Genomic DNA, 23,148 nt, shown 5'->3' on the forward strand with positions numbered 1-23,148 from the left:
GTGTTCTTTAAAAGTTAAATACTTTTACTCTAAAAGTGTAATCCAAGGCTTCCTTTCACTCTCTAGCATGGTTTTCATCCAGATCTTTAACAAGCTGGTAGAAAATGTACCCTTTCTAAATGTGAATAAAAGATGTTACAAAGCAGAACTCAGAATGTAGCAGAATGCAGCAGAATGCAAATGAGACAAGGGGAGTCAAAACAATCTCAGTAGACATAATAAAGGGGGGCAAAAGATGATGTTTAGTGCTTACATTGTTGACATTAGCTGAGGTAGAGACAGTCCTTGATAAGAAGAGCTGCTGCCAAGAACCAGCCAATGAGGTAAAGACAGTCCTTGATAAGAAGCAGGAGCAGGCCCCAAGAGCCAGCTAAGACTGGTCTTGCGGCTTGGGTGAATACCAAGAAATCACTGAGCCTGCACAAGGAAAGAGGTTACTAGCGGTGATGAAGAGGAGTCATCTATCTGCATCTCTGCGACCACCATAAAGAGGCCCTGCGCAGGTGCAGTTGGGAGGAGACTATGGAAATGACCTCTCAGAGCTAATTTTAATATGAAGCGGGGATAAGTCATGCATATGTATAGGCGTATTGTGAATATGTAATACCTGACTGTATAAACTTGAGGCGAACTGCCGAGTCACGCGCGCATGACTTTGGTGGGACTACCCCCCGTGCTGCCCAGCGCTGAATGAACACACCTACTTTACAATCTCACTGATTGTGGAGTCTGTTTTCTGCACGTCACAAAGACATGCCAGTCAGCATCCTGGTGACCTACTTTTATTGTAGCAATCCCATTTTTGAGGATATGTCACTATTTTTTTAGGAAAGCTTCACAATGAGGTATCAGCAAACATGCTGCTTATCATTAAAGATGTTGCTTGATGACTGAAAATACTTGTCTGTATGACTGACAATCTTAGTCAATGAGCTCCCACGGTAATGTGCAGTACCACAGGAACAAATACTGTTATGTTTCTACAGTAGAAATACGTGGGACTGAGTGAGTTGCCCATCTACAGTAAAGGTGTTCTTTTATGGATTCGAAGATTGTAAAAAGTGGAGACACTCACATATTCAGATGGCCAATCACAGTTGCTTGGGGCCTTTTCTTTTTGGTATAGGTATTTTTCAATAATTTTTTCAGTGTATTTCCTATGAAAATGTTCTATGTATTACCTCATTATCTGACTTCATAAAAACTATTTAATTCTTCACAGCTGTTGATTTTAAGACACATGTCAAGCAAGTGGAACATCCTTACCCTTCCTTATAAATAAGGCACAGCCAAATTCCACCCTTGAACTGTCCTTTCACACACACAAAAGTATCACAGAAGTAAATCTGTATTTCCCATATTTTACTTAGAAAATAATCACGTTGACAATTAAGTTGGTAACAACTTCATAAAGGTGCTCCATGAGATGGCCCAGAAGTTATTTACAAAACAAACTGAGGACAACATTAGGTGAAACAAACACAAATAATATACCTTCAGGAGCATTCTGAAACTAGAGTCTACATTGAAAGCACTGGTGAACTGAGTGCTTCCAAATTTCTTTTGGTGGCTTTTTTGAGGGAATGAGGATTAATAAATTAAAATGACCTTAAAACTGAAAATATTTTCTGGCTTATTTACTGACAATGAGTCATTATAATGTTATTGGTGATGAAGGCTACAAAAAAAACTTTCATTCATTAGCAAGCCAACCAACAAAAAACAAAAGTAACTTTGAATAAAATGCAGGGCAGTGTATTACTAGGCATGTATTTTTACACTTAAGTCTGAAGCTAACTGTTTAGAAAAAAAATGTTTAGAAAGCACAATGAAAAGTGACCAATACTTACAACCATACCATTTAGGGACACCCAGCAATCTGGTGGGAAATCCTGGAGTAATGGTACTAAAAATTGCAGACAACCATCCCAGTGGCACAGCAGCAGCATCATTCCGATCAGATTAAAGATTCTCACCACAGCACTGGCTAGATCGTACGTCATGTGGAAAATCTGTAGGCAAAAATTACACATGATGCATTTACTTCTCATCAGGCAGGTTAAAGACAAAGAAGTATCATCCTGAACTTCTAAGAAAGCTGAGAGTTCTCAGCAAGGCCCATTAATTTGGGCAGAGCTGTGCTGACACATCTGACTTTTGGCTGCACCCCAGTGTTATATAAGATGCTGAAAAGGGCTTATTTTGGATCCAAAGTCACCAACTGAAGTATTTTCTTAAAGCCTACAACTTCTTTCATTTGAAGCAAGTCTCACAAATTAAAAAAAAATAAAAATTGGGAAGCTTGGTAAGGCAGTGAGACCATTACTTGTCTGTGAACTTGGTGTCTAAATACTCACAAAGTTGTGGGAGATACAAATTCAATGACCCAGTCTGAAAAGATTCACTTTCACATTTCTTACCTTCTTAAAAGCACCAAAATCTGAGTGAAGAAACTATATAAATAATGTTACATATTTGGACTTCTGTTTCTACACTGTGTATTTATTAATCCAATTTGTACATACCAGTCCACCAAGAAAAACAACACTTAAGTATTTCATTGCTCTTAATCATTGGCAGTTTTCCTAAAATACTGGGAATCCTAAAACACCTGTAGTAGCTAAGTTTATGTCAAACTAATATAATCATTTGGATTTCAATATATTGCTCCATTCTTAGACAAAAAATGTTTGCATTTGAAAAGTCTTACAGCAACACATATATATATACTCTTAAAAACAACATAGATATTTTCAAGTTTCTCACGGGCAAGATTGTTGGACAGAATTAGCATGAACAGCAGAAGTCAGTTGCCAAATAGTATGGAGAAAAACATTATATTTAGCACTTTTCTTCTATATTGTTTTTAAAGCACTTCCAAGCTACAAATACAGCCATATTCTTTACTTATTACACAATTCAGTCAACTCAGGGTAAATATGCTGTATTTTAATACACATAATTATCACTATCCAGGAGTTCAGTTTAGTAGATGAAGAATATCCAGTTGATATTTCATGGAATTTTAAGTAGAAAATATTATTTAATTGTACAGATAGACATAGAAATCAGAGACTTTAGTGCTGAAAACATCAGATTGCTAGAGGTATACAGCCATATTGGCACATGCCATTTTGCATTTTTAAATAAAAGAATTCACACATAAAAGAGGGAATGTTTGTATCCTGACTTACATATCTAAACTGAAAGTGGAGATTAAGTACCCACATGTAAATGAGTGCAAGTGCAAATATGGAGAGTGCATTAAGGTGCCTTTCAACATAATTTTCTGTTAGTGAGAGTTTGTCCTTGTTTGAAAATGATGGTGTATGTTTTGAGTCCCAAAATGCAAAACCTACATAGTAGAAACATACCTCAGACATTAACTTTATGTGCAAAACATTTTTTCAGGCTAGGTTATTTTAAGAGAATATATTCCAAATACCAGTTTAATAAATATTGGAAATAGATGCTTGTAACATTATTCAAAATGTCATGTCTTATCCAAATACCATCTATGTCCTGTCAAAATTGAGATGACACTGGTATTTAGGAGATACTATAAATGGGAATAAACAGAAAAGTGTCACCATTACACATTTGTGTTGTTTAGAAATGTATTTACATTATAGCTATTTCAATAGCTACATTTTCAGTAGCATGATATGAATCGAGAGTAGATATGTGAAACTGAAATAATTTTCTTTTAAAAAACTGAAAAAAATAGCAAGGATTACTACTGTTTTGGAACACTAGCACTCATTCAAGTTACATCTTATCCACACAGTTATTTTATTACACCTGCAAAGTGCAGATTAATTCCTGATCACATGAAAAGTTGCAGAAGTTTTTTGCAGAGAAAGCAGGATTTCCCTTAGAATATTTGTCTGGAAAAGTGCAGAAGATAAGATAGAAATAATACATATTTTACACAGAGATCACAACTTCCCCAAGAATTTTCTATTGCTCCAGAAAAGCAAGTTATCACATCTCTACACTAGGGCTGGACAAAAATCAAAGTTCCCACCCATACTGTTTTCATACTGCCTCAAGCTTCCCATTAAGCTTTACTGTAAGAGACCAGATTTTCAGAATAATTCACTGTACTGGATACTGAGTGTTTTTAAAAAAACGGGTCACAAATATGACAATCAATCAGAGCCAAACTGAGCACAAACATCTTCATTTCTGTGCTAACTTAGAAAGAGCACTTTTCTGAAAACATTCACCTAGGTGTATGTGATGAGCAGGAGAAGATCTGGTTCTCCAAAACTCTGTGGAGTCCACAAAACAGCACTTGCATAGACCCAAGGCTCCTAAATCCTTATCCTGCCTCTGTAACTATGTGCCTAGGCACCACAACAGATTGTGCATATATCCTGTGATCAGAGCTGCATAGAAATGATTATTCTGTGGCTCTTTCACTTGGATGGAGCCCATTTTTGGGCATCAATTCAGATTACCGAGATGCTCTGAATTGCAAAGCTCATATCTTGATATAGAATTTTGATGATTTTAGATCATTTTGTGCTGGTACATTTTCATTTCAAATTTTAAAAGTTCCACATTATTCAATTGGGTAATGTGAACTGAAAAACAAAAAAAGCAGGTGGATGGATTTGCCAATGTATTTATTTAAGCATTTCCAAGATCTTGCCTAGCTCTTATGGATGTATCACCTCCTGCCTACCCTGTGAGACTGTGTGATGGCTCAGTAAGGCTTCCCAAATGAGCCAGTAGACCAGTACAAAGAGATATTACAAAGGGAGACTAAAATTCAAACCAAACAGCTGGAGTAATGTGTTCCAACTAAAGGACCTTGCTGAACCAAAGAACTCTGTCATTGGGGTTTGGGCTCTATTCTATCTTGTTACAGTGGTACGACTAACTTGTTTTCCTTCAAAGCCTCTTCATTAGTAGTGTGCCTCTGCAATAATGGTCACATACTGCAAGAACAATAACATGCTGAAAATTTTATGTGAAACTAAATCCACCAAAGGAAATGACTGCAACAGTCAGTATATGACACTGCAACCTTCCATCATTTCTGAAACCTTTCACTCCAGAAATAGCTCCTGTACAGCTTAGCATTCAGGATCAGTATTATTAAAAATACATGAACATATTCTGGATATTATCTGGATTGCTTAACATGGTAACATTGTATCAGCATTTCAACCATACCACTGATTAATTGTAGTGGTTTATCACTCATCTTTTGCTTATATAGTCTAATATGTGTAGCCTACTCTAATAACTGATAACTCTGTATTAAAGAAAATAACTTCATAAGAAAAATCTTAAGCAAATGTTGAAAAAAATCTTTTCAACAGCTCTGCATATTATCTCTCCAGTAAATAAAAGCTTTTCTTTTTTTTTTTTTTTTCCTGAAAGGAACTTATCATGGAAATGTGTGTTTGGTTGGAAAAAACATTTAAATACCCAAAGTATACACTGTAAGTGAACAATATTTGTTGATGGTACTGTATTGACATCTTTATGTTTAGAAGGGGTGTGTGTGTGGTGTTTTTTAAAATTAATAGCCAAACTACCCTGTGGACTGAAGTCATATATTGCATATTTTATGTTCTTCCATTCAGGAACTGATTGTGATACATTGAAATAAGAGAAGTAAAAGAAGTCATATTTTTAAAGCATTTTCTTTTTGTAATCACGAAGTACAGTGCCTGTATTAACAAATTAAACCTTATTAAAACTACTAGGAGATGTATGAAGCATAGTTTGTTAAGAGAGGAACTGGAGCACAGAAATCTAATGCCACTCATTTCACCAGATAGTGGCTTGCCCGTCAGCCGGTCCTCCAGTAGGACAGGAAGAAATATGAGAAGACCAAAAATTGATTCACCTTGATTTCGCAGTACAGGTGTGTTGTACATTCAGTCAAATCTCTCTGTTTGAATGAATGTCTTTTCAAGATAATATTTATAACAAAAATAATTCAAACACTTGCACACAACTAAAGTTCGGATCTTAAACCCATTACTCAGGTAGTTAAATATAAATAGCCTGGTTATCATTAAATGCTTACCATCCACAAATCCCATGCAAATGAGCAGAAATTGCATCTATAAAACACAGTTGAAAATCTGGCCACTTTATTTAGACTCTGTAAGAGTCGGTCAGAAAATCAGCATTGTCTCAACATTGTCATCAGGAACATGAACAGTACCTGACAACGGCCTGTTTGGAGCGCAGCGGCCGGTCCCAAGGATGGAATGTGCGGTACAAGGTTCCTGGAAGGTACCTGGCTGGAACCGTTAGAGATAACCGCATAGCTACTGTCAAAAAGGATGAATTACCACTGTTGGCATAACACCAATGAAGAAATCATGAACTTTAGATGAACTTTGCTTCATTATAATACCAAAACACACCTCCTGGTCGAAGACTACCCACCTCCAAGACTTACCACGCCTCGGACACTGACCCCACGCCTGCGTGATAGCCTCGCTCGAGAAGGGCGGAGATATGATAATTGTATTCTGAGAAGGGCGGAGACTCCTGAGGCAGAGGTGGAGCAAGGTGTGTTATTAAGCATAAAAGATGACTTCTGAACAACGGAAGTTTGAAGCTTCCCCACCAAGGACCACGATGATCGACGACGCAGCATCAGCTGGACCCGGGACCATTAGGATGTCGTGAGATCAGCGGTGGTAGCTATAACCTCTCTTTCTCCTCTCTCTAAACTTTACTTTACTTTTCTCCTTTCCTTCACCCATCTCTAACTATCGTGTGCCTCCTCACAGGCAATACAATAAAGTTTTACTGTGTGATTACTTCTATCCCCTTTGGTGTTGGTCACCTTAATTTTGTACTTTCGAGATCGTAGCAAATGAACCATCACGAGTCCACTGAGTAGACTGTGACAGACTCCTAATTGCATACCTAAATATTCAGTTTAACTATGAAGAGGTGCAAATTTTGGACAACACATTTAAAAAAAAAATTACTAGAGTGACATGAGATTACTGCAACTCAGAAAAAAATAAAACTCCCTTGAGAACTAACTCTTTCCACATTTTTATTTCACATAATAGGAAAGATTTAATAGATATCTCTCCTTTTTGCTTACTACTCGGTTTCATTTCATTTATTCATGATATTTTTAATTATTATTATCATGTTTGTTGGGGGCGGTGCTCTAATACTGTTATTTTTAATAGTGTCCATATAGTTCAAAAACATGCTTAATAATAAATTTAGTTTATGAACTTGCTTCTGAAAACTTGTAATTTCTTCCTATATTATTTTTATAACCTTTTCTCAATATCCCAGAAACCTTAAATTTTTGCCTAAAGAGCTGACAATGCCTTTTGACAATGACTGAAATGTAACCACAGATTAACAGGTTTTAATATTTTGGCAAAATATTGCACACAGAGAATAAAAAATTGCTGAAGAAGTCAGAGTTCACGTTTTATCTCAGTTTTTACTCACACTTTATTAATGACTCTTTTTATTCCCACGTGTGAAACAGGAAGCAGACTATTCCTTCCTCACATTTATAATGGAGTGTATACTTTAAATCAGTTTTGATAACTCTGATTTCTGAGCCTGAGACAGAAAAACTGTTCCAGTCTTACCAACCCACTTGCTTAATAGTATTTGAGGGCTGTCATATTAAGTTAATAGTGAATGCATAGTTTAACTAAATTAACTGCTGTTGTGAATGCATAGCTTACCTCTTCTGCCTTCTGATAAGTGGCATGTAATATTTGTTCAGTTTTGATGTTTAGTTCAGTTTATATAAAATTTTATTTATATAAATTATCAGAATTTAATTCCTCCAGGAGGAAAAAAAAAAAAGGAATAAAAAAGTCTTAGGACTTCCTGGAAAATGTATTCAAATCTCACACCACCAAGTTCATCCTGATACCTCTTCTCTTCCACACCTTAGAAGTACTAAAGGTGTTTAGTATCACAAAGCTAGCTCAGGTTTAATCTTCATATTAGGATTTGCATCATGCCTTGGGCAATATGAAATGACACTTGTACTGAGCTGTGTGGAGTCTGGAATATTAAATAGCCACAGTGGGGAGACAGAGAAAGTGGCATGTGCACAGCAGCTCTGGAAAGTATGCTGAAAGCAGTATCAAGGGCAACACTGGAACTTCAGGCTAGACTGCAGGGCAAAATAACAGTTATAAAAATGACAAGGGTTGTTTGATTCAATCTCTGGGTCAGTCCAGAATTATTAAGTTTATCCCTCAGAGCACCAATGAGAAAGAGATTATAAACTGTGGGATCCAAATTTTCCTGAGCCAAATGTTCACTTTTAAGATAGTAATTGTAACAAAGCTCTCCAGGAAATGAAATAATATAAAAGGTGGGGGAGCACAAAGCCTCTTTGTAAATATCACTTGGGACACTGTGGGTCTGATCCAACTCCTACCAAAGCCAATTTCTTTGGGAGTTGCAGGTTACTACACTCTACACTGAAAATATATCTGTACAATGTAGATGTAAAGGCCCATCGATTGAAATGTTTGGCTATGCCCTCAGAGTAACATTTTACACTCAACTGACTCTTGATGTGTGTGCTTAATTTTATGATAAATATTTCATCATTGATAATTCAGTAGTGGGGAAAGGTATATAGCACTATTTAATCTAGTTGTATTTGTGACCTTAAGCTGATGACAAATGTGAAGATCTGCTTCTGCTTTAGTTGCCCCTGAAGGTAAGACACCAGTGTTTTAATAAACAGAGCAAACTATTTTTAATCAAACATATTCGGAAAAAAGAGCAGAGAATGTCCCTATTTTATGTGACCTTTAAAAATTGTTATTTTCTAGATGGAGTTAATCTGACATTAGGTTTGATAACGGAAGTCCTATTTATTCCTCTTCAAGGCATGTACAAATGGAAGTCAGCTTCAGTGGAGCAAAAAGAACAACACAACAACATATAAATGTGACAGTGCGCTACGTCCAGGTTAAACCTGAAAGCATTAATAAAACTACTTTGCTGAAGGAAGAATTAGGCAAGCCTTGGAAAGGTCACGTATAACCAGGAAGCAAAATTTATTTACTATATATAAATTCTGCAATATATATTTTCTACTGTAAATTTGCCAATGCCATACTAATATATTACCTCTGACACAGAGGGCATGACTTCACTGCCAAAACGTGTGTTTTTATTATCCTGTTGTGATTAATGTGTGTGACCTGTCTTGACATTAAAATAGAGAAGAGCAGTCACTTTAGTTCTACAATGAAGAAAACAAGCCAAGACTGACAAACCTTAGGATCCTGAAATAAAAAATACAGTGCTAATTTTCACTGTGTTTTTACAGAGATGGAGGTCTCATTCATCACTTATTTTGATGACAGAATGTACCTTATTAGACTAAGCCTTTACCTTCATTAACTGAAGCAAAGTAAAAACAAAAAAAACCCCCTAGTTCATAGCTGTCAGAAAGATACAAACATGCAATACTTGGACTGTACATGAGCACAGAGATTGAGAGTTTTGTCAGCTTGAAGTATAGCTCAGTTTCCATTTCAGCATTTCAAGCATCAACATTGCCTGACCTTCAGCTCAAGCTTCTTGATAGGCCAAGTATCTCAAGTGACAGCATCACTGAACTCAAGCTGGAGACCTCTGTGAGTGAAGCTGAGCTAGAAGGAACATTTCATTTATTATCTTTTATAATTATTTGTATCTTACAAAGAAGGAAGTTGAAGATACAGCCAGTCTCTAAATGGCCCAAAATATTGTTTATGATTTATCTTACTAGCTGAGCAAGAGGAACTGTTTCTCATATTAATGTGCGAATGAACTCTGGTAGCAAGAGAAAAGAAATATTATTCACCGTCACTCATCCGCCCACAGAAAGGCCAAGGCAGGGACTCCCACAGTGCTGAAAAGGGCAGCAGAGTGAGCAATGTGAATCCTAAAAAATATCACTGCCTACAACATTTCAAATATAAGGGCATAAAGTCAGATACCTGATTGCATTTTTAGGAATTATTACGAGCTTCTGAAGCCTAAATTCCCCAGTTTTAATATACTTACTTAGGCAAGCTGTTTTCATCCTTACTAAATGTGAAATAAAGCAATAAATATCAGACATATATTTATAAAGAAGTCTACCAGAAAATGTGTCAAAACTGCTGAGACAATTTAGGGATATCCTCAGGAAGTACTGAAGTCTTCACAAAAAGTGCCATATCTGATACTTGTTTTACACCATTTTTGATCACTCAAGTCTCACAAACCTTGCACCCTTTTGATTTCTGTTTTTAAAACATAACTTTGGAGATTATAACACTCCTTTGAGCCATGTATTTAAAAGAGAGGAACAGGGCAGAGCCTTGGCTGCACCTGCCATTGAAACAGGTGGGACACAATCTGGACTCCTGGATTCACAGATCCAACAGTAAAACAGATCACGAACAATGTTTCCTGTGATCCCTTTTAGACTTCTTAGTTCTGTCTGTTGTGGCTATGAGCAACAGTTGCCTTGAATATTAAATGCATCCCAGGATGTTTCAAAGTATGGACTAGGGTACATAAAGCATCTAAAGAATCAAATGGTTTTAGGTTTAACTGGGACAACCATAACTGAAGAAAAAGACTTCTACCCAAATTCAATAAAAATGAATAAATACTGCAGGAAGTATTTATAAATACATAAAAAGTAGCAGCATATCCCAGAACAATATATTTTTACAAACAGTATGGTACAAATGGGACACATGTAACCAACTTCTTTCAACCTCAGTATTTTCCTAAACTTCATTAGTTTGGGGGTTTTTTAGGGTAGTCATTTTTTAACTTCCAAACTCTGTGAATATGAAATGAAATCAGATACTTTCTGAAAGTAGAAGCATCAAAAGATTGGATATATACAGAAACTTGAAAGCTTGCACATTTATAAAAATTGTATCTGAAACTTTTGTTTCTGTAAAACAATTCTCAGTGTTTTTTTCTTTTCGCTAGATCTCCTGTATGTCATGACAGGCTGCAAATGCTTCAAGGAGCTTCTCTTGTCTCAGCCAGAACGAGGCTTGGGAAGCAAAAGAAAGTGTGTGAATAAAAGGAAAAGAAAATTTTCTCTTACATCATCCTAAATGCCCAAAAGAATCAGTTTGAGATTTAAGGGGATGGTTCATTAATGTTCTTAAATAACCAGTTCTTTTTACATGATGCCTACCCCCAAAGTCATATTGCTGCATATCTGAGCTTCAAACTAATTGTCCTAATTATAATACAGCAACATAATGATCTAATAGGAAACAACTGAAATAATGAGGAATATTTCTCCAGGGGAATTAAAGTTGGTGTCTTACTGAAGCTGTTGAGGTTAATCTTCCAAACATGGAAATAATAGGAAATAATTGAAAATAAAAGTTGTTATGTTAAATTTCCTGTGGAATAAAAGTTCTGAAACCAAATTGATTCAGAATGCTTTCTTTTAATATCATGTGATACCTTCATTTTTAAAAGCCCCAAATGTTGTTTTATGAGGCACAATTGTTACATTTTAATGTTTAAATATTTGGGTTCTTAAGATTAAATATAAGCCATGAATAAAATATGTAAAATTCCATAATGTATTAGAATCTAAATTTTGCTTTTTATAGTAATCTAAAAGAAGAGTTCATAGGCCAATTCTTATTAAAAAAATAAGACTTTGGTTATAACAAGGATTGTCAGTACAAGTCAAGGCAGAAGATTAGTGCATGATACTCTTTGAAAGTCAGAACTCTTCATCAGTTGGATGCTTAAAGCCCAAAACACAGAAAATTCATTTATTCCTTTGAAAATCTTGGTAATCTTGGTAATAGCAAACATGATAAAACCACATAATCACACACACACTTAAAAAAATCAAAGGAATGACATCTAAAAGTATATATATGAATAAATTATTATCCTAATTACATGTCAATGATCTGAGGTCTAAGTCAATATTTCACAATACTGAAAAATTATTTTTAAAATTATATGGTTAATTGAACTGCATTATAAAAAACTTTTTTCCGGGAAGTGCAAATGAAATCTACAGTTAAAATCTTATTGTCACTCAAAATCACATAAAGGGCCTCTTTTGGGCTATTAAAAATTAAATAAAAACAAATAACTGATGACTGAGCAGGTAGAAAGAACACATCAGAATTGTAGTCTTAATAATCACCTCAAAGTTTGCCAGCAGAAATTAAGAATTCAGTTGCCTGCTAAAATCTTCATGTAGTCAGAAAAATATCACCAGTTCAAAGAAATTACTTTGGAGATTTGCATACAATACCGTCTCTTGTAAAATATTATGTTTACTTGGTTTAGTACATAAAACTACCTTGAGCAGAAATTTTATATGCTAAATTATTCTATTTTTGTAACTGTGTTCAACATTTGGCAAATAAATGACTAGCATTATGAAAAGTGAGTGTATGTTTGCATATCCACAAACATAATTTGCACACAGTTCTGAATACTCAAAAGTCTTTACTAATCTCTACGGATACTCTAAAAAAATGAGAGATTGAAAAAAAAAAGATAAAAAAGGCATACATACAAGTAATATCAGAAAAGAGGAACTACAGTAAGAAGAAGGAAGTGTTCTTCTATGCTCCTATTTGGGTTCTTTTTTTTGCCTAATATTATTTTAAATATTAAATATATTTTATTAAATTTTTAAAATATTAAAATATTTTTGCAAAATATTATTTAAAATAATACTTGCTTCTGATGGGTAAAATTTTTCAGTATTCAATATGCAATTGTTTTGGACTTTGTGTTTAATGTTGTCAGTCATAACAATGAAGAGCTGATGAGGGGACATTATGCCTGGACTGAGTTTTTCACATTATTATTTGAACAAATAAATTAATATTAATTAATTAGTTATATTTTAACATGGTTATTTTACTATGGTAAGGTATTTTGAAAAAGACAATTGTTAGTGCACAGGAATCCTAATGTGTAAAGCCATGGTATTTCTCACAGTACTTACTATTATATAGTCTCTCCAAGAAGAGTTTACATTTAGTAATATATATTTTTTTAACTAGTACCTCATTAAACACTATGCCTAGCTATAGTTTGCCATATGAATAATGGAACAAGACAGACTGCTTTATATATGGAACAACATGTCTGCCTATGAATTTGAAACATACACTAAATGTGAGTAATATAACTGAAATAATTATTTACTAAAACTCATCAACAGCAAGTCATAAACTATACAAAGATGTGGTAAACCTGGTAAGCTTTCCAACTCTACTGAAAAATAATGATACCATGTAATTTCTTTTCACACTAAATGAATATTCCTACATCACTACCACCACTACCTCCATTTTTTTTTTCTTTTGTATCATTCTTGCACTCTTTGTAGCACGCCAGTAAGAGAAGTGCAGGATGTGCACTGAGCCTCTGGCCAGCCCAACACGATGCCCTTCCTTTGGCCTCACACTCTACTGCACATTAATTTTGTGGCTTTCCATGCCACTCAATCATTGAGCACAGAGGTGCTCCTGCGTGCTCTTTGTCCTGATCCATTTGTGCAGTGAGCTGCCTACCTAACCAGCCTTGTCCAGTGTCTCTGTTGGGCCATGGCACACTGACACTCCTAGGAAGGTTGCCCCCAGCCTAGCAATCACCACATTAGGTTTATTCCTGCTGAGGATGTACTGTGATGGCCAGGCATTTCCAGATACAGATCTGTACTTGTCTCTTTGCCTTTACTTTCTTGGCTGTCTTAGCACTGGCTTTCTATTGTTTTCTAGATGATCTGATGAAGATGTCTTGTTCTCAAATTGCCCTTTGGCTATAAATCACTTTGCTGCAAAATATTTTGCCCCATTTTCTAAGTACAGAATATCCACCAGGTTGCACTTTGCAAAGGCTGGCTTCAGTTCCCTACTGCAGCTCTTGCTGAAATTGGAGTCATCACAGTTGACCATCTATTATCTATCCTCAGAAGTTTGATCTGAACATTTTATCATTGCATTCAGATTTTATGAGGCTGATAGATCTTGAGTGATCTGTTGCTGAACACTGTACAAGTAAATACCTTTTGCACAATTACTGCTGTTTCTGTGTATGCCTTCAATGGCCATTCATGTTGTGGTAGACAATATACCTCCTTATTTGTCCCAGGAATACCTCTGTCCTCTCATGTATTTTGATTTAGTATATCAACATTTCTGCTAGCTAATGCTATTGCCAGATCTCCTTCAGAGCAGTATTTCATTCCATCCTGCGCTTGGTACCAGGAAAAACCTTCTGTGTACTCATTCCTTGCAATCTTTCAGTGATTTACTGCCAGGGGTTTGTGTGTTGGATTGTCTGCAGCCTTTTGCTACAGATGCAAATGTATGTCAAAAAACTTGACTGCATGTTGCTCCACAGAGCTAATCCATGCTGTGTTCTGCAAAGGGCCTTACTTAGAGGTTTGGCAACCATCAGTGAGCTTTTTTGGGTGATATCCTACTCTCAGACCACTTTGCTAAAGGCTCAGTAATTTAGGTTGCAGTCACATAGATTAATTTGCTTTCTTATGGCTTATTATTCACAAAAGCAAAAGTGACAGAATTTTTGTCTGTTCTCAAGAGCACTTCATGCTGCCCTTTACTGTGACTCCCATCTCCAGACTATACCTGTTACAACCATACCAGCAATTAAAGCACTCCCACAGCATGGTAGTCAGTGCAGGCTGGTGCTAGCATTACCTCTTCCTTGACATCACAGACTACGATTCAATGCCATGGTCAGTGGCTTAGTTTTCTTTTCTCTCCTGTATAATAACCCTTGCTCTTTCCAAGATGTATAACAGTGCCTCTTCTTTTCAAGCCTAATAATTTCTTCTTTTTAGTTTCATAAGATTATTGTGACTCAAGGACTGCACATGGGGATTTTATTTTGTCTTCCGCTTTCTCTTTGTGGGTCTTTCTCTATGAAATACTATCCTTTTAAACTGCAAGACGCCTGGCCCCACAGGAACTGCTCCACTGAGGGTGGTCAGCGTTGTACAGAGATCATGAGTATAGCCTGTTCCTCCTGCCTGTGCAACACTGAGCAATACTCATGTTTGTCAACTGTGCAAAGCAAAACCATCTTTTGTTTCACATTTTCTTATGAACAGGCCACATTTGCCTGTTGGCTTCTGAGTGGATTTAATATATGCTTGACCCCACACAGCCTTTTTCCAGTCTCCTGTTTCTGCTTTCTGTCTGCTGACACTGAAGCTGACTCCACAGTCCAGCTGAAATCAAACTGGCTATTGAGGAAAAGCATATATGACAGCCAAATAATTGGCACCCACTGAAGAGGACACGTTAGTGAAGCAAAACTTGAGTCTAAGAACTTGAAGCAAACATACTCTTCTTCATTGAAAGCCTCAATTATACCATGTACCCCTGCTTTTTTCTTCTCCTTGAACAGAAGGAAAACTTTGGGACATCTCCTTTGGGACATTTAATAGTTTTATCTTCCATTCACTTAACATTGATGTTAAAAGATGGAGATTTTTCTTGTACTTTGAATGTGTTCCTCTACAATACAGGTTGCACTCTACTGCTTTTCTTCTCTGTCAGTCTGTTTCTGTCTAGCCCTTATTTTGTACAGCTCTAACCTCCTGATATTTTCCTTTTCTGCTTTCTATATATGGCTCACATTTTAAACAAAAGACAGACTGCTAAAGCAGAATCATGGGGGGGGGGGGGGGGTTGAGAAGAAAAACGTATCATTACTTTCTCTTTGTGGATTATAAGCAATTCCAAATTGGTGTTGAGATTTTGACTCACTTGCATTTTTAAAGGCAGACTCTTCTGTTACTAAACATCTGGAGGAAAAGGATTTACTTTCAGTAAGTAGACCAGAATTTCCTTCTGGTTTATGTGCTTTGTCTTATTCTTGTTCTCCAGAGTATCCCTGCAGTACATTTTCAGTCCATCCATTCCAAATGATCTAATTTTTCTATACACCATCCCTGTGCCACATCATCTTTCTTTTCTTTTTTTTCATACGGTCCCACAGATAACATGAACATTACATCCAAAAAATATCCAGAAAAGTTTCTCAAATTTAGAGAAAGTAACTGTCCATCCTTTTTCAGAGTCATTGTATCCAATGGCTGCCATTAAAAAGTTAGTATTTCAACTACCACATTGTGGCAATATTACCAACTCCAAGCAAATATAATTGTGATTTAGGTGACCCCATAAAACTTGAGATTCATTTAAAAATATGCTTTGGGTTGTTCACATTTGCATGCCTATCAAACTTCCCTCAGAAATTGGTGAGAGGCTAAAAATAGCTGTAAGAAAATAAAATAGTAATAAATCTGAGATGTTTACAAAGTCACACAACTCCAGGAACTGGGACTTAGAGAGAAAAGCAATACTGTAAGGCCTACAATAAAATTGGAAGAGTTTGCAAATTTGCAATGGTATTTCAATCATCTTACTATTACTAACATAGTCCTAAATTACAGAAATCCTTTGTTTCCAGAAGGCCAAATGCTGGAAATGCTTATCCTGTGTGCTCTTAGTGCTGCAGTTCGCATCTCTGGGACAGTGCTGTGACAGAGACTTCTCCTCCTGCCTCAAAACTCCCACCTTACCAAAACAGTGGAAAATTAAGAATCATGTTAATTGCCTGTATTGGATGTGTCAAACTCCATTTCACATGCTTGAGTTTGCATTTCATTTCCTCCAGTCCAACAAAAGATAGGCCAGGTGGGAGGATTCCTTGGCAGTGGCATGAAGCCAAAGGGGAAGTCAACCACAGCATTTACTTACTCACTTCAGTTTTTAATTCTTGGGTTGCTTTGTTTTCTTTTCTTTTGTTTTCCCCCTTGCTTGTTAGTTTTTGTCAATGAGGGATATATTGGCGTTATTCTGGAAAGTCTGTGGATAGAAAAGTGGATTAATCTATTTAAGGCTACTTTCAGACACAGTTAATTGATCAAAAGTGCACTGCTACCAAAAGGAGCCTTGAATGTACCATACATCACCAATTACAGATAAGGATTGCTTCATTTTTCAGGCAGATTTTGTATAGAAAATTCTACAGCAAATATAATATATGCACAAGAATAATTCTTGCTATTGTTTTCCACTGCAAACTTGGAATGATCAAACTGACCAAACTCATGAAAACATTTTGATCAGGCTACCTTTAGCAATGGAAATGCCTCACCACCTTCCGTGAACATGGTATGAACCCACCCCACAACAGTACCCCAGCACCTCACCAAGCCAGAACTGTATACATTAACTTGTTCAATAACAAAATATGCATTTGCAGGTGATGTGGCATGAGCTTTACTGCCTAATCCAGGAAAGCACTTAGCAAGTACCTTATTTTAAGCATATTAGCAGTTGTCTTGACTCAGTGGGAAAAAAACCAGCCAACCAAACAGGGGTCTGTCCATCATTTTAACTTTGTATAGTTAGGTTGGCATCACTGGAAAGTTATCATCACCTGTCAAAATGTAGATCCATCCTGATTTTAGCTCACTCTGCTACATTCCAGTGGAGGACTCTGCTTTACATCATCGACCAGTCCAGAAAGCCTTCTCAATTACATTATTTCTCTTCTCTGAAGTTAGTACTTCTGCACCTAGATCCTGCAAACCCTATTACGCCCTTGTATGAGGGTCCCTGCATACAATTCACCAAAGTAATAGCATTTCCATATCTGTATTTCATTCCAATCTAATTTGATTTTCTAGTGGAATGGTTTAACCATCTATTTGGAAATAACCACCCTCTGCTGTATTCTCTTAGGTTATTTTTCCCCTGCATGGAAAGAGAACAGTTAAGGACAATTACAATTACTCTGATAGAGGGAAAACTACATTTGAAATTATGTTCAGTAACAAAGAGTTTGTTGAGCTGACCTCACTGAGTTACAGAAAGGCCTAAAAATACAAAACAAATGAGTACGTCTCCTTGATACATTGCTTATTAACTTTCCCTTTCTTACAGAAAAACTGTTTAGATGTTGTTGGTTTTTTTCCCTTTTAAATTACTGCTTTCATTTACACAAAGTGAAATTTTTATGAGTCAGGGACAATCTAGACCAGCCTATCTCCACCACATTCCCAACCCGTTATATTTTTCAGTCTGCCCAGAAAGTTATACAGTGGTCCCAGTTAAAACCCATGTTTTGTGGTAGATCTGCTTAGTATGCTGTTTGTCCCTTCTGCTCTGTAAAGGCTACATAGCACAGTAATCACACTGAGTAATGGTTTCTGAAGTGGTGCTCTTAGCCACCTCCCCTTCCCTTTTGACTATTTGAAACATTTTATGGATTTATTTGTTTAGTTCTTCAGTGCCTATACTCTGAGATCCCATGGCACTGATCACACCAGAAATTCAAAATGGAATTTCTCCTTCTGCATAAAAACAGAGAAAAAAAAAGTTATAAGCTTTGTGGGGCTTTCTTATATATAAACTGTTCCTTATCACTCTTGAGGGGATCCACACTCAGACCAAACTGAGAACCAACAGAAGGCAATGCAACAGTTAGCACGTGAATCTTGCAAATCAGCATGGGCTAAACAATGAATGCCTATAAATAACAACCGCGGAGACCCTAGTAAAAACATGGGTACAGTAAGACAGTATGGGATAAAATATGTGAGGAGTCAAGCTAGGCCCCTCTAAATAAGATTTTCAAGGATTGGTGGTAGTAGGCAGGGGCATTTAGCAATATTAATACACTTTCTGATTGGGAAAGGGAATATCAGAGGATAGAAATAAACACAGGTTTTCTTAATTCTTCCTGCAGAGCACACGAAGAGTTAGTGAGCGAGCTGTCCCACCTAAGCACCAGCCAACATCCCAGATCTAGATTCACTGCTCCAGAGATACCTAGTAATCTGCTGAGACATAATAGCAGAGCACACAAAGATACTTGATGTTTGATATGCAGCTAAAGGCCTATTTTGCTATTTTGTAGAACCAGCTGTAAAAATTTCAGGATTCTTTGTCCGAAATAACAGCTTTAGCACCAAGTTTCAGCCAAATGTTGTTTTTCTTTCATTTAGAGATCCAGGCTGTCCCTGGCCAGCCACAAAGCTGAATAAGGATTTCGTACACCCTTGGCAAGCTATAAGGAGCCCCCTCCTTTTGCAGAGTCACAGGCACCAGAAGCCAGCTCCCCTCTTCCCACCACCAGTTCACCCAGCCCTAGACAGAGAAGAAACAGGACTGCACACCAGCACTTCACCTCCACGCTCCTATGCAGAAGCCCCTGGCACATCTGTAATATGCAGTGAGCTGCAATTCTCAGTTTCATTATCAAAACCAGGGCAAATGATTTGGCATCAATTATATTTTGAATAAAGTATCTAATGCAGCGTTGACACTTGAATTTGGACTTGTAGGTCACCTGAGGGTTTTAATGGAACGGTCTCATACACACTTACATGAACACTCAGAGATGAACCTATCCAGTGATACAAAACAGCTAAATTCACACATTGATCCCTGACATCAGACGGTAGAAGATGGTACTGAATGCTCCTCCTATCAAGGTCTAAGAAAATTAACGAATTAAAAGTACAAATCTTAATAAATGGGAAAAGAAAAATAATTGGCTTCTTTTGGTTCTTAGCTCATTACTGCTACAGTTAAATTGGCTTGTCAATGCTTATAAAATGTTCTTCAGATTCATACTGCCTGTGTCCAAAAATTATTCAGAAATCTAATCCATACACTTCTTTCTTGTGCCTCGCTTGGATGACTGCAATGCTTTCTCAGCAGGTCTACCAGTAAAGCCAATTAGTAGACTCCAAGCAATTAAAAATCCAGCTGCAAGACACATAGATAAAAAGAAAAGGATATTTCTGAACTGTAACCCCAGCATAAATCTTTCAAACAGACTTTTAGTTTGCACTTGGAAACATATCATTTTGCACAGAACACAGTAAGATTCTAAATTACCTTACTAAGTTGCTCATCACATACTTCATTCACTCCTCACTATGCGGAAAACAAGAAAGACATCACCAATCTATCTGTTTCATTGAAACAGGATTTTATTATAATCTGTATTATCACAGAACCCCACTGTGATATATTAATCAGAATAAACTCCTGATCCAGAAGGTTTACCCTTTGACAGGACAAATAATATCTTTAGAGTGGAGAATAGGGTTAAATATAGGAATTTTCTTATTGTGCAAGGAAATAGGTGACAGCAAGAGAATCCCTCAAATCTATCCCCAGCCAAGTCATGCAGGCAGCAGTGCTGTTTACTGTTCTCCTGCGAGCAAATGAACCAAAAGGAGGAGGGAAGAGCAGCAAACTGGGGGAGGCAGCAGACACCCCTACATAAAATGTTAAGAAACTTGTGCTCACAATGTACGCTCCAGCTATAGGGTGCAGCTATACCAACACATGCCCTAAAACACAGGGCATGTATGCATGCCTGTGTCTTCCCAAAAGATGTACTATGACTGCGAGACACTAGAAAATGCTTTTCAGGCAGAGATATGCACAAAATAACCTTTGGACCTATTTCTTATCTCTCATAACTGTGATGCTATAAAATAGCCAATGGCTTTTAAGCAAATTCATATGCATCTGACACAGCAGAGCAAACTGATTTGAGATGGGATTCTATAGACATTCTTATACATATGGTTCTACTTTTTAGAACTCTATTAATTTTCTACATCAGAATTTGGAGTTAGAGGGTAAAGTTCATTTCTAGGATAGGAGAACATGCATTCCAATCTACAGAAATTAAGACTGTCAGGAAAACGGAGTTTAGATTTTTTAAAAACAGTAAAATATACTAAATTTTGCTAATGCTTATATATGGCATTCAAGATCACATACACTATTACTCTCACTTGAACAATCACCGCCTGATATTTTATGTTTCATCTTAATCTAAATCCCCTCCAAAACTTGAAAATGACACTTTTTATGATGTCTTATTATTCTGAACTCACAATGAGCTCACATTAAGGTACCAAAAATGGTTACATTGCAAACATATAGAATATAATAGAATAGTTCAGTTGGAAGGGACCTACAACGATCATCTACTCCAACTGCCTGACCACTTCAGGGCTGACCAAAAGTTAAAGCATGTTATTAAGGGCATTGTCCAAATGCCTCTTAAACACTGAGAGGCATGGGGCATTGACCACCTCTCTAGGAAGCCTGTTCCAGTGTTTGACCACCCTCTCGGTAAAGAAATGCTTCCGAACGTCAGGTCTGAACCTCCCCCCTGACGCAGCTTTGAACCATTCCCACGCGTCCTGTCCCTGGATCCCAGGGAGAAGAGCTCAGCACCTCCCTCTCCACTTCCCCTCCTCAGGAAGCTGTAGAGAGCAATGAGGTCGCCCCTCAGCCTCCTTTTCTCCAAGCTAGACAAACCCAGAGTCCTCAGCCGCTCCTCATAGGACATGCCTTCCAGCCCTTTCACCAGCTTTGTTGCCCTCCTCTGGATGCATTTAAGGACCTTAACATCCTTCTTAAATTGTGGGGCCCAGCACTGCACACAATACTCAAGGTGAGGCCGCAACAACCCTAAATATGGCGGGATAGTCACCTCCTTTGGCTGGTTATACTGTGTTTGATGCACCCTAGAATGCTGTTTGCCCTCTTGGCTGCCAGGGCACACGGCTGACTCCTATTGAGCCTGCTTCGACCAGCACCCCCAGATCCCTCTCTGCAGGGCTGCTCTCCAGCCACTCCTCTCCCAATCTACACTTGTGTCCAGCGTTACTCTGTCCCAGGTGCAGAATCCAACATTTGTTCTTGTTAAATTTCATGCCGTTGATGACTGCAGTCATCTTTCTGTGCATGAGAGATAATTTTGCACTAAATTTGACTGTAATTTATTCATACTTGACATTAAGGTATTAACTAATGGGGTCCAATTTCTCAGGAACAACCATATAAATAATGTTGCAATCATTCATTTTAAGTATTATTTACGAAAATCCAGTTTTGAATATATTTACATTATTATTAATAGTTTATTCTAAGGGTTTTTTTCTGTGACTATTTGACATTTTTCAGTTCAGTTCCACAACCTCCTGCTTCCTCTTTTCAGTCATCAGAGCAGAGGATAAGAAGATTCTTATTGACACCCTGTTCTTTACCATCCTTGGGAAAGCCGCAGAGGACAACGTGACAATGAGGACACATGTAGGCATATTTCATTTGGATTTTTGTATTTGTGGAAAACTTAACTGTGAGAGTAAAGTGAGAGGAAAGAAGCAGCATCCTCACAGTTTAGTGACCATCAGGGTAGGTGAAGAGGGTAGAGAAATCCATTTAACTCCTGCAATTTCACAGTGTCCTCTCTTCCCAAGAGGCCAACAGAGAAAGCAGGTAGAGATTGTCCCACTACTCTTGGGACTTCAAAATTATTTTTTGGAAAACAGTGGAAGTTTTATGAAAGAATAAATCTTTCCCCACTTCTAACCAGCTACCCATTTCTTTAAACTACATGTCTAATTTTTATAAGTGGTTTCAGAGGCATGTGTGCATGTGTATGCATGGAGGGCTAAGTGCCAGCAACTGGAGTGGGAGCACAGGTGTGTCCATGGTGCCAGCAACTGGAGAGCCAGTGTATGTGGATATCACATGGGCATGTATGTCAATGTGTAATTGCTAGGAAACACCAAGCTGGACTAGCTGGTGAGCAGGATAAGAGGCTGGGAAGCCAAATATCAATGGGGCTGTAAGTTTGGGCTGGATACTGGAGAGACCAGAGGGTCTGTGAGTTGGCTCCTTGAGGTTCCAGGGGTCCAACCCAGCTACTGGAGAGACTGTGGGGTCTGGGTTTTGGCTAGCGGTAAGGTCATATGCCTGGACCAGCTACTATGCAAATATGTCTGCATGTGTTTGTGTGCAAGGTAACTGGGAGATGGAGATCCAGGGGCAGCTACTGGGCAGACTGAGTGTCTAAGCTCAGTTATTGCAGGGAACCATTGTGCATGCATAGTGCTGTAGGCCCCAGTGTTTGCATGTCCAGGTGCCAGAAACTGGGGACACCGAGGACCTAGGGGCAGCTACTAGGCATCGTGTCTGAGCCCAGCTCCTGGAGGGATCAACATTGTATATGTTATAGTTATATGCATATATATTTTCCAAGTGATGGGAACAGGTTGTGTTTGTGTGAGTACTGTGTTTTCTGCAT

General features: G+C 37.5%; 2 protein-coding genes across 2 annotated transcripts in view; one reads left to right on the forward strand and one right to left on the reverse strand.

The window, feature by feature from the left end:
• LOC126035250 (potassium/sodium hyperpolarization-activated cyclic nucleotide-gated channel 1-like) overlaps positions 1 to 23,148 on the reverse strand; it is a 244,264-nt gene that overhangs the window by 124,820 nt on the left and 96,296 nt on the right. The window contains exon 3 of the mRNA XM_049793579.1: positions 1,851 to 2,012. Within this exon, the coding sequence (XP_049649536.1) occupies positions 1,851 to 2,012 (162 nt within the window). The remainder of the gene's footprint in view (positions 1 to 1,850; positions 2,013 to 23,148) is intronic.
• Positions 1 to 23,148, forward strand: part of LOC126035329 (endogenous retrovirus group K member 5 Gag polyprotein-like) — a 203,996-nt gene that overhangs the window by 49,006 nt on the left and 131,842 nt on the right. The window lies entirely within an intron of this gene.

The sequence above is a fragment of the Accipiter gentilis genome, chromosome W, assembly GCF_929443795.1.
Source record: "Accipiter gentilis chromosome W, bAccGen1.1, whole genome shotgun sequence".
NCBI classification, from domain to species: Eukaryota; Metazoa; Chordata; class Aves; order Accipitriformes; family Accipitridae; genus Astur; species Astur gentilis.